Source organism: Hemiscyllium ocellatum, chromosome 18 (assembly GCF_020745735.1).
Source record: "Hemiscyllium ocellatum isolate sHemOce1 chromosome 18, sHemOce1.pat.X.cur, whole genome shotgun sequence".
NCBI lineage: Eukaryota > Metazoa > Chordata > Chondrichthyes > Orectolobiformes > Hemiscylliidae > Hemiscyllium > Hemiscyllium ocellatum.
The window spans coordinates 50,189,753-50,202,435 of record NC_083418.1 but is presented as its reverse complement, the minus strand read 5'-3'; the positions used below and the strand labels follow the sequence as shown (position 1 = coordinate 50,202,435).

General features: G+C 42.7%; 1 protein-coding gene across 1 annotated transcript in view; it reads right to left on the bottom strand.

Annotated features, from left to right (window-relative positions):
- Nucleotides 1–12,683, bottom strand: part of LOC132824302 (uncharacterized oxidoreductase YjmC-like) — a 30,983-nt gene that overhangs the window by 13,007 nt on the left and 5,293 nt on the right. Inside the window, exons 4-7 of the mRNA XM_060838647.1 lie at nucleotides 4,687–4,748; nucleotides 4,540–4,593; nucleotides 3,312–3,410; nucleotides 2,216–2,351 (exon numbers count right to left, since the gene is read on the bottom strand). Coding sequence (XP_060694630.1) covers nucleotides 2,216–2,351; nucleotides 3,312–3,410; nucleotides 4,540–4,593; nucleotides 4,687–4,748 — 351 coding nt within the window. The remainder of the gene's footprint in view (nucleotides 1–2,215; nucleotides 2,352–3,311; nucleotides 3,411–4,539; nucleotides 4,594–4,686; nucleotides 4,749–12,683) is intronic.

Sequence of the window (12,683 nt, the reverse complement as noted above, 5' to 3'; positions counted from 1 at the left end):
CATTAAATAGATCAAAATGTAGGAGGCAATTCCGAGGTGATGATTAGAGTGGTGCTGGAAAAGCATAGCAGGTCAGGCAGCATCCAAGGAGCAGGAAAATCGACATTTCGGGCAAAAGCCCTTCGATTTTCCTGCTCCTCGGATGCTGCCTGACCTGCTGTGCTTTTCCAGCACCACTCTAACCTTGACTCAAATCTCCAGCATCTGCAGTACCCACCTTCGCCTAATTCCTAGGTGATGTTGAATGAAAGATGCAGGCAATAAATTTTCAAATAAATTTCTTGACTTCAAGAACAATAATAAAATTCAACATCAAGCACACACACAAACACAAGTAATAAGTTAAAAAGAAGGCAGGATGTATACTACAAACATGAAAATAAAGCAGATACTGTTTCCAGTTCTTAGAGTCTTTGAATTGTGAGATTAAAACCTGAGTCTGAATCAGTTTCGCTGTTGCCTTGACAATAGTGAAATTTATGCTGGAGCTTTTGGTGAATGGCTACATTCCCAAGTTGATTCTTTGCTGAGCACTTCTTTTGAAACACGATAAGACACATGAAGAGATACAGAGCAAGTCTTCTATACTGAGTTGTTATGAATCCATTCGACCATCTCTCTCTGCTCTGCTTAGCAAGCTACTGAAACATTGCTCATTTGTATATTCCTGAGTCTAGCTCCTTTCCCAAGCTGAATGTTCTGCAGGCAACCTTTCAACTCCTAACATGTGAACTCATCATCACGCAAGTGTGAATTAAACCAGAAATGCAAATTTAATAACTGACTTCGTTGTTTGGTTTCTTCACGCACCAAAATGATCATTTCATCCAACCGATACCGTGTCTTACATACGAGTTTTCTGGACTGACCTTAATCTGTGGTCAGGTGATCCCAGCAGCTGTAATGTACAGACTACATTATCTTACAATTCAAAGTGGAAACCTCACCTGATTCCAATACAAATGTGAAATGTATGGGAATGTGAAGACCCAATGTGGGGAAAATAACACCTTCAGCTTGTATAGAATTAGCAGATATGTGGGAACACCATCATCTGCAAGTTCCCCATCAAACCACACACCATCCTGACTTGGAAATATGTTGTCATTCGTTCATTGTTGCTGGGTCTACCTACAGCACATGGAGTTGAGAGTGTAGTGCCGGAAAAGCACAGCAGGTCAGGCAGCATCTGAGGAGCAGGAGAATCGACGTTTTGGGAGTAAGCCCTTCATCAGGAATATGGACTACAGGATTACAGCACATGGACTCGAGTAGTTCAAGATGGCAGTTCTATATCTATTTGAATACTCTTTGTAGTTTCTTTAAAATTTGCACATGTTTTTTGCATACATTTCAATATCTTATTGCCATTAACTTCGAGATATTCAAACATCTTATTCACAGAATGATGCTCACAGGAGCTACAATTAAGTGCAACTTTATTAAAAACAGTACGTAACAGATCCACAACAGACAGCTCAGAGCTAAGCTCTGCAGCTCTACCACATCTAGTTGAGAATGGTAGTGGACAACCATTTACCTAACAGGAGGAGGAACATGTCCATTCTCAATTGCACTGTAATACAGTAAGGGAAGTGAAGTGAAGTGTAAAGACAAAATTTTGTAACAAGATTTAAAAGCATCTTCAGGCAAAGGAGCTGAGCGGATGATCCTTCTCAGCATCCTTCCAAGATCTCATCATTACAGATATCTGTCTTCAGTCAATTCAATCCACTCCAAACGATATTAGGAATTACTGTGTGTACTAGACATGATTAAAATTCTGTGTCCTGATAACATCCTGGCTGTATTGTTGAATAACTCCACTCCAAAGCAAGTCACTCTCTGCTACCAACTTTACCCGTCCAGCTCCAATACCTACCCAGACATCACCTATCAAAAACCAACAGGGAATTCAAATCTGGTTAATTTCCACTCCAGTGTTTTAAACAGGTAATGCACCTCTGGGCAAGGCACTATAATTGAGTGGGTAATCCTGGACTGAGATGCATTCAGCTCTGGTCGGAGCTACTTGGAGTGTTGTATCCAGTGCTGGTCACTGAGGAACAACACATTCAGACACTGGAGGTGAGCGTGTTGGAGGGTGGATTGTGGTTAGAATCTCTCTGGATAGCTGCATTTAAATAGGTTGCACAACATCCTTCATTATAAAGAAACTTATGTAAAAGACAAGAAAATACAGATAAACCCTTACTTGTGGTCTCAGCTCCTCCCAGAGGCAGTAGCCCTCCACCCTTCAGAATCTCTGTTGGATCAGTGGTATCTTTGCCTTTGGAATTGCAGCCCCATCCTTTTGGAACCTTCTCTCCACGTCTTTGCTGCACTTCTATCTAAAACCATGGAGATTACATAGCTCATAAACAAACTCTTGCAGGTTGTCGTCACCAGAACAACAGCAATTTGCATTTATATAGCATGTGGCACTTTGTGGGGAGTGTGATCAAATAACATTTTTCATCAAAGCACAGAAAAGAATATTCAGGCAGATAACCTAAAACAAAGTTAATGATCAAGATTTTAGAAAACATCTTGTGGGAGGTGACGGAGACAGAGGGACTTGCACAGCTAAGGGTATGGCCACATGCAATGGGTACATCTTTTTCCATCTGTTCAGAGATGGGAGTATGATGGGACTTGAATCTGGGTCCCCTGGCTCAGAGATAGAGACATTACCACTGCACTGAGCCATAAAAGTAGAGGCACCATAGTCTTACCAGGCCATATGGCTGCTCTCTCATTAAAGAGAGAGAGGGAGATGACTGGTAGTGGTTTAATCTGAGGGTCACCATACCTCAGGCATGTGGATAAGTTGAGAAGGAGAATCCTTCATGACAACCTTGTCTGGTGTGGGAACTGAACCCAAACTGGTGGCGTCACTCTTTAAACCGGCCATTCAACCATGGGTCCTAATTAAAATCAGGGATGTTCAAGAGGCTAGACTTAAATTGGTCCTGGTATGTTGTGAAGCTGGAGAAGATTACAGAGATAGGAAGGGTGAGATGATATAAGCACTTAACAGCAAGGGATGAGAATTTATTTTTGCCCAGCTTTGTCAGAGCAGGACTTACTGTAAATCAGCAGCCACACTGGTAATGGGTGAAAAGGGCTTGTTTTGAGTTAGGATACAGGCAGCAGAGTTTCTCAGCATGCTATTTCTCTGGATGGTGGAAGTGCATCCAGAAGTAGAGTTAATTGATCGAGATTGGAGGCGTCAAAGGCACGGATGAGGGTTTCAGCAATGTGTAGTTAATCTATATGACTAGAATGTAAGGAATGAAACTCTGATGTACCTTTCCTAGGGCCACCGCTGATGTAGCCATGTCCAGCACAAAGCTGTCACCATTCAGGGCTGGAGCAGCAACACTAATAGGATTGGTGCCCAGAGTGCACTGGAAAAAAGTAAATAATAGTTATAAGGTATGACTTTAAAGTGAGTGTAGGAACAAAAGATCTGCAGGTGATTCTACACAAACCTTTGGAGGAAGTGGAACAAGTGGAGAAAGCTGGTTTTAACAAAAGGTGAACAGGATCTTGGGTTTTATTAATCCATCCATAGAGAACAAAAACAAGCAGTTAGGGTAAATGTGTTGGGCTCCACTGGAATATTATGTTCAGTTCTCAGCACTGACCTCCAGGAAGAATTGTAAATTTCCAGGAAAAGAAGGGTTTGGAGGGATATGGGCCAGGTGCTGGCAAGTGGGACTGGATTGGGTTGGGATATCTGTTTGGCATGGACGAGTTGGACCGAAGAGTCTGTTTCTGTGCTATAATCTCTATGACTCTATGATCAGTATCTGACTAGTGCCGAAATTATTAGAATACACTGCGTCAACAAAATGTCCAGATGTGTGTGATCCTCTCCTGCAGGTACTGACCCTCCTACACTAGGTAAAACCTCTCAGAACCAACTTCTGCCCAAAGGCCGCTGTCAAGGGTAAATTAATGCCAACACGGAAATACCTTGAGGTCATCTTAAAATCTTTACACAAGGGTTTGAGCTACTAGGACCACTGGATATTCCTTGGCATGTGAGACCTTGGCTGGTGCATGGGTTTACCGCTGAGACTGATCAAATCTACACAGTGAGACTCATAGCTGGGATATTCCTGCTCTCCATGATCAATATTCATGTGGTTTAGAGTTATTGGGATTTGAAGCAGCTGCCCCAGAACTTGCAAATTGCAAACTAACAAAATTTGCTAAATCTCGTAGGCTGGCACCAAATATAATAACCTTGGAAGTAGCAGATTGTTGTGAAAATCCCAAATGGTCTATTGATGTTTTTCAAGGAAAGAATCTACCACATCCACCAGGCTGATGTTACAGGACTGATTGTTAATGCCACCTAGAATGTCTGAGCAGGCCTCTCATAGCAAATAAAAACAATTCATCCAGTAGCCCAACCCCAATACAATAAAATGACTGGCAAATTCTTTCATATGTAGATGTAGCAGGCTGGTTATAACATTAAAGCCACCCATTAAACAATTCGCTGTGACTAAAGTCTGGCAGCTTTACCTTGGTTGCTCTGGTTGGCACTACTACTGGAGAGGTATTAGTGCAAGTCATTCCCTGTTGAAAGTAAATGCAAAGACTGTAAAGAACTGTGAGCCCAATGAGTGATGTTTCCAATTCATTCTGTGGTGGACAAGTTACTCTACTTACAATTAAACCGTGTTTTAGTGCTTGCATTGAATAAAATCCTGCAATGCCATAGTGATTAGATCCTGCAATGACAATGAGAGACAGTAAATCAAACCATACTAATAAGAGATGTTCTCAAATCTCCAAGCCAACCCAACAAAAGGTAGTTATCAGAAAGTTAGTGTTTAATGCTGATCAGAGATCAGTGCCAATCTGCTCATAAATCATTTGAAGTGGAGAAAATGTGTCACTGATGAGATATAACTAGATATCTGTTCATGTGATAAAATCCCGACAATGTAGAAGCAGGCCATTTGACCCACCGAGTCCACACCGACCCTCCAAACAGCAACCCCACCCTCATAACCTTTCATTTCCCAAGGCTAACTTGCACATCCCTAGATACTATGGGGCAGTTTAGTATGACCAGTCCACCCAAACTGCACATCTTTGGAATGTGGGGGGAAACCAAAGCACCCAGAAGAAACCCACACAGACACAGGGGGAACATATAAAATCCACATAGACAGCCACCCGAGGGTGGAATCAAACCCAGATCCCTGGCACTGTGAAGCAGTAGGCTAACCACTAAGCCACTGTGCCTGATGATGATTAAAGAATAAATATCTATCAAAGGACACTGGGAAGAAATCTTTTGCTCGCTGGTGTTCTTTCTTGGCCACAAGAGGGCACTGGGGCCTTTAGGTTAAAGTCTCATCCAAAATACTGCATCTCTGACAATGCTGCTTCCCTCAGTACTGACCTAACAAAGTGAGGGGCTCCCGCAGTACTGACCCTATGGAAGCGTGGCACTCCTTCGGAACTGAGTATCCAACAATACAACAACCTTTAGGACTGAACATCCACCAATGAAATGTTGCTTACTGAACCTGTAATACAATGCTTCCCAAACATTTTTTCACTGTGATCCCATTTTGAGACTTGAAAGTTTTTCTGTATTAATAGTTCCTCAGAAAGCTGTAGGAGTAGAGAAGATCTATTCGAGCATGGGAGTCGGGGAAGGGCATCCATTGCTGCCTCAGTACTCACAGGGTCAAAATTTCAGCTTCAACCCTCCACAAGCTCAACAGGGCAGCACTCCTTTAGTACCAAAGAAATAGTACAGCGCTCCTGCAGTAATGCCACTCCAACAGTGCTGCAATCTTTTATTGCCATCTCTCTAATAGTTCTATGCTCCTTTAGTATGGCACCACTGATAGCACAACACTCCCTCAGCATTGTCCCTCTGACAGTGCAGCATCTCTCAGTACTGATCTGACAATCATGCAGCTTTCGCAAAGACTGCCAGTAGTGCAGAGCTGCCTTAGTTCTATTCCTCTGAGAGCATTGTAACGCCTCAGTGCTGACCCCCTGACAAAGCAGCACACATTCAGTACTAACTCTCTGTCACTGCAGCACTCCCTCATCAATCCCCTGTCAACAATGCAGTGCTCTTAGTCCTGGCTCACTGACAGTACAGCACTTTCGCAGTACCACACCAGGAGTTCTAGTTTGGATTGTATACTTTTATCTGTGGAGTGTGGCTCAAAACTAGCCCTTGAATCTGAGTGCAGATTGGCACCAGTGTAGTTTCAGCTAACATTCAAATACCCAGATAGCTTGTCCTCACCTCGTTCTTGGTTCTTTTGCAAATTGTCTTACACCTGTCACCTGCAGTCAATGAATCTCTGCCACAGGAAACAGTTACTACTTATTTACTCTATCAAAACCCATCATGATTTTGAACATTTCTACTGAATCTTCCTTAATGTTTTCTGCCCTAGAGAGATTAACCCCAGTTTCCCTGTCCTGTACACAGAACTGAAGCACCTAATTCATGAAACCGGCAGCTCAGTGGTTAGCACTGGTGCCTCACAGCACCAGGGGCCCAGGTTTGATTCCAGCCTTGGGCGACTATCTGTGTAGAGTTTGCACATTCTCCCCGTGTCTGCATGGGTTTCTCCGGGAGCTCTGGCGTCCTCCCACAGTCCAAAGATGTGCCGGTCAGGTGTGTTGGCCATGATAAATTGCCCATAGTGCCAGATGCATTAGTCAGAGGGAAAATGGGTCTGGGTGGGTTATTCTTCGGAGGGTTGGTGTGGACTTGTTGGGCTGAAGGGCCTGTTTCCATACTGTAGGGAATCGAATCTAAATCTCCTTTGCAGCTTTTTCATAGCATTGACATCCATCCTGAAGTATTGTTATATAATCAGTCATAGTGATATAAACACGGAAATAGATCCTTCCGTCAAACTTGTCCATGCTAACCAGATATCCTCTATAAATCTTGTCCCATTTGCCAGCATTTGGCCCATATCCCTCTAAACCCTTCCTATTCATATACCCATCCAGATGCCTTTAAAATGTTGTAATTGTACCAGCCTTCACACTTTATCTGGCAGCTCATTCCATATATGCAAAACCTTCTGTGTGGAAAAAGTTGCCACTCAGGTCCATTTTCCCGTCTCACCTTAAACCTATGCCCTCTAGTACTACACTCCCCAAACCCTGAGAAAAGACCTTTTCCATTTATCCTATCCATGCTTCGCATGATTTTATAAACCTCTATAAGGTCACTCCTCAGCCTCCAATGCTTCAGGGAAAACAGCCCCAGCCTATTCAGCCTCTCCCTATATCTCAAACCCTCCAACTCTGGAAAATTCCTGTAAATCTTTTCTGAACCCTTTCAGGTTTCACAACATCCTTCCTACAGAAGGGAAACTAGAATTCTCTGCAATACTTAAAAAGTGGCTGGAACAATATCTTGTACAGTCGCAACATGGCTTCCCAAATCAATGCACTGCTGCAAATGTGTTGCTGGTCAAAGCTTTGACCAGCAACACATTTGCAGCTGTGATCTCCAGCATCTGCAGACCTCATTTTTTACTCAAATCAATGCACTGACCAATAAAGGAAAGCATACCAAACGTCTTCTTCATTATCCTATCTAGCTGCAACTTCAAGGAACTATGAAGCTGTACTCCAAGGTCTCTTTGTTCAGCATCACTCCCCAGGATCTTACCATTACATCTATAGATCCTGCTCTGATTTACTTTTCCAAAATGCAGCACGTCACATTTAACTAAATTAAATTCCATCTGCCATTCCTCTGTCCATTGGTCTATCTGATCAAGATCCCGTTGAACTCCAAGGTAACCTCCTTCACTGTCCACTACACCTCCAGTTTTAGTGTCATCTGAAAACATACTAACCATGCCTCTTATGTTTACATCCAAATCATTTATAAAAATGACAAAAAGCAGTGGAACCAGCAGCCTCCAGTCTGAAAGGAAATCCTCTTGTTCCCAGAATTGAACACAAAATTCCAGTTGGAATCTGACCTAGTGTCTTTAGATTAGATTAGATTACTTACAGTGTGGAAACAGGCCCTTCGGCCCAACAAGTCCACACCGACCCGCCGAAGCGCAACCCACCCATACCCCTGCATTTACCCCTTACCTAACACTACAGGCACTTTAGCATGGCCAATTCATCTGACCCGCACATCTTTGGACTGTGGGAGGATACCGGAGCACCCGGAGGAAACCCACGCAGATGCGGGGAGAATGTGCAAACTCCACACAGTCAGTCGCCTGAGTCGGGAATTGAACCCGGGTCTCAGGCGCTGTGAGACAGCAGTGCTAACCACTGTGCCACTGTGCCGCCCACTTGTAACAGTTTACAGCAGTTTTTTGATGTTATGCTCTTGGCCCCAAGACAATATAAATGAAAATGATGTTGTTTAAATGTTTTTATTTGTTCCTTTTTAATTCACAAATTGGACATGGGCATTGTTGGCTGGGCCAGCATTTATAGCTCGTCTCTAGTTGGCCTTGAGAAAGTGATAATGAGCTGCCTTCTTGAACCGCTATAGTCCATATGGTGCAGGTAGACTCATAGTGCTCTTAGGGAATTCCAAGATTATCACCCAACAACACTGGAGGACCAGTAATATATTCCCAAGTAAGGATGATGAGTGGCTTGGAGGGGAGCTTGCTGGTGGTGCCCCCTGTGTCTGCTGCCCTTGTCCTGATGGTTGATGGCATGTGTAGTGTCTTGTAATGAGGTCAGCCAGGTGGATCTCATAGAAGCTATCCAATCAGAGAGCCCTGGCTGACAGATAAGGAGTGTCAGACATTCTGTTCACACTGAAAGCTGATGGAGGGAGCTGGGTCAGTGTCAGTGGACTCTCCACATGTAAATAAAGGATAACTTGTTGATGGGATACCAGCCTTTGTGGAGATATTTCAGTATTCGCCATGGATTTGGAAGGTGCTGTCTAAGCCTCTTTGGTGAATTTCTGCAGTGTATCTTGTAGATAGGGCACACCACTGTTACCAAAAGTCAGTGATGGAAGGAGTGGATGCTTGTGGATATAGTGCTAATCAAGAGGCTGCTTTTCCCTGGATGGTGTCAAGCTTCTTAAGTTTTGTAGGAATTGCAGTCATCCAGGCAGGTATTTCATGACATTTCCCACTTGGTTCTCGGTAGATGATGAACAGGTTTTGGGGAGTCAGGAGGCGAGTCACTTGTTGCAGTATTCCAAGCCTCTGCCCTGCTCTTGCAGCTCCTGTAATTATATGACTAGTCCAATTTTGTTTCTGGTCAATAATAACCCCCAGGATATTGACAGTGGGGGAATTCAGTGATGGTAATGTTAGAATTCATTGCAAACGCTGAATATTTAACACTGATTATTTTTGGAAAGTTCGATTTGAATCTTTCTATATGTAAACACATCATCAAGGATTCTGATTGAAAGAATTGGTTAAGAAACTGCAAACCAATCTAAAAAATATCTCATTAATGAATTCACAATTCCAACTATATGTTATCTTGAGTTCACAGTGCTTATCAACCAGTGCCCCTATCAGCACAAAAACTGCACCTCATATTTCAATTAGGCAGGCTCCTGGAGCTTGGCAATTTTACACAAGTTTGCTACGTTTGTTGGATTCAGTTTCTTTTTCTTTCAGTTAACAGCACATTTGTTCTAGACATATAATTTGTTCGTTTGATCCCATTGGCCCTGGAAGATTATACTTTTGGTCATTAAATCTTTCCTGTCTTTGACCTTATCAGGGATTGCTGATCCTGGATAGTTGAGCTTCTCAACTGTGGTTGGAGCTGCCATCATCCAAGGCAAGTGTGGAGTATTCAATCACATGTCTGACTTGACTTGTGAATAACCTTCAGAGAACCAAGAGATACTGGAGAATTCCTGGCCTCAGACTCCCAGGTTGTTGACTATTGGATAGGATTCACCAGTGGTAATACCACTTGTAAATGCCAGGGGAAAGATGGCTAAATCCTCTCTTTATGTTAGTTCATGAGATGTGGGCTTTGCTAAGTTGCCCATCTTTAATTGCTCAAAGGGTATAAAGTGTCAATCATGTTGTTGGGTCTTTGGAGTAATAATTATTGGTGGCAATGCTCCTTGTCTGGCACTATATGATGTGAATGTTACTTGCTACTTATCAACCCAAGCCCAAATATTGTTTAGAACTTGCTGCATGGTGGCACAGACTGGTTCTTTGAGATGTGTGGGTGAGATGTGCAGCCCTGTGAAGCAAATTCAACTTAAAGGGACAGTCCACAAGTGGAAACTGAAGATATTCAGGATGGGCAATGCACAAAGAGTGGGACAGTAGCGAACTTTAATAAAGTTTTTAAAAAAAGAGAATTGCAGAGGATGGAGATCTGAAAAGAAAAACAGAAATTGTTGGTGAAACTCAGTAGGTCTGGCAGCAATTATCGAACAGTTCTGATGAAGACTCAAAATGTTAACTTTCCTTTCCCCCGATAGACGCTGCCTTACCTGCTGACGTCTCGCCAGCAATTTCTGGTTGTGTTTCAATCACGCTTTGTTGAAGTTACTGCTGTACAGTCAGCAGCAAGTTATTCCCCAACAATAGGAGAAAGAGGTCTATTGGAATGGTCAAGCAGGTGTGGTTGGTGGTCATGAGGGTATGGGTGGAGGCAGCAGCAAAGGTGAGCAACAAGAACCTTGTGATCGGATGATAGATGCAATTTAGGAAGTGTTTTAATAGCCTAATGGGATTAGGAAAAGTGTCAACATCTTCACCTTGTACTGCAAGCCTTGCCCTTCTCTCTGCACTTGGTAAGTGTCCCCTATCACATCAGCACCTCAAACACCCACTGTTCAAATTTCAACTACACCAGTCTTCACATTCTATACTTTCAACATCCATTTGTCCAACCACTAGAGTCACTCATCTCAACTCGTACGCACTATATTAATCACTTACAAAGATACCCACACAGACTATCCTGTATCCATTAGGTAAAAGCCTAAACTCCAACCATAACTGAGTTCTATTTATTCAACTCTTGTTGGTGAAACAAGTGCAAAATACAAGGGAGAGGGAAACGACTGGCTTGGATGACGCAGATAATTTGAATTACTGATGCAGTGCATAAGGCCCTACAGATAAATGCACATCCACGTTCCTCCCTGTCAGAAATTGAGAGATAGGGAGCTCAGAGATAGCTGGTAACAGAATTACAAATAAAATCAAGCATTCCAGATGCTGGAAATCCAAAATGAATATAGAAATTGCTAGAGAAACTCAACAGTTCTGGCAAAATCTGTGGAGAGAAAGCAGAATCAATGTTTCAGGTCCACTGACCCTTCATCAGAACTGGTTTTTCCAGCAATTTCTATGTTGTGACAGAATTGCAAACATCTTCAGCACCCACATCCTGACTTTACTTCAACAATCAATAAACTATGAGCACAGTGAATTTGGTGATTGTCAAGGATGTGACTTTTTCACAACTAAATAAGACCATTTTCTTTTGCATTCCAGAGTCTTCAAATATACAGCATTGTCACAGGAAATCCATGAAAATGATTCATCACCGGACTAAGGTCCTGAGGGTGCAGTGCACAGCTATAAATCAGCGTAGATACTCCCACTTCTCCAGGTGGAGAAGTCCAATTGTCACATGGTGCATTACACCACACAAGTGAACATGAATAGACAGTGGTGGCAGGGAGACTCTGTATTGGGGTTCTCCAATCCTTTCCAAGCTCTATTTAGCTGGACAGAAATGCTGAAATCTAAAGGGCATCATAAGAAGGAAATGCTGATAGTCCATTTGCAAATTAGCCAAGTACTAACAACACTCCACAGTAATGGAGAGGTTGAAGGTGTTCAATTACCAAGGGATTAGTCTTCTAGATTATTGTGAAACTGTCCACTTTGTCCTCCTCCACGGAGTTCCAAGCATGACTCTGAAATGAGTTCATGCCTGCTATGGCTATAGTCTTGCAGACTTTGGACGGCAACTGGTCTTAAACAGGCTGGCAGATATCTTATTTGTACTCTGTCGTGAATCACTAATCTGCATTAATTTAGTATATGGCACAGCAGAAAGAATGTGGCCCAGATTTAGGATAGTGATGATGAGGGAAAGAAGACTTGCAAGTGGATAATTCATTTCTCTCATCAATCCCTTGAGAGAGTTCTGGACTTGTTGCTACATTTCTTGATAACTGTGGATGCCCCTGTTCAGGCACAGCATTCTTTAGCAGTGCCATCACAATCTCCAAGACGGTGGTTAACAGCTCACCAAAACATCTATTGAGCAGCTAATGTCTACCTCTGCTGAAGCCACATGGGACACACTAGATAGACACATTAGGAAATACAAGTTCAAGACATTGTAATTCACTAAGGATGTACAAATGACTGACAATCTTTGTTCTTCCATTTCCTTTATTTATGATGCCACATAAAATCAACACCATATTCATGTCTTGGTCAGTATCCCATCTCAAGTTCACACTTACTTTCTCATATTTCATAATCAATGGCATTAATGGGACTTGCTCAGCAGTGGATGTGTAGTTGAAGCACTGTTTCATACAAAGGGCCGAAAGGTGACAGATTGGTACTGATGGTGGGAGCAACCACAGCATTACATTTATTATGTGTCACACTACTGAACTGTGACAATATTAGGAACCTTGAGAAGCAACATCAGTGGCTGGC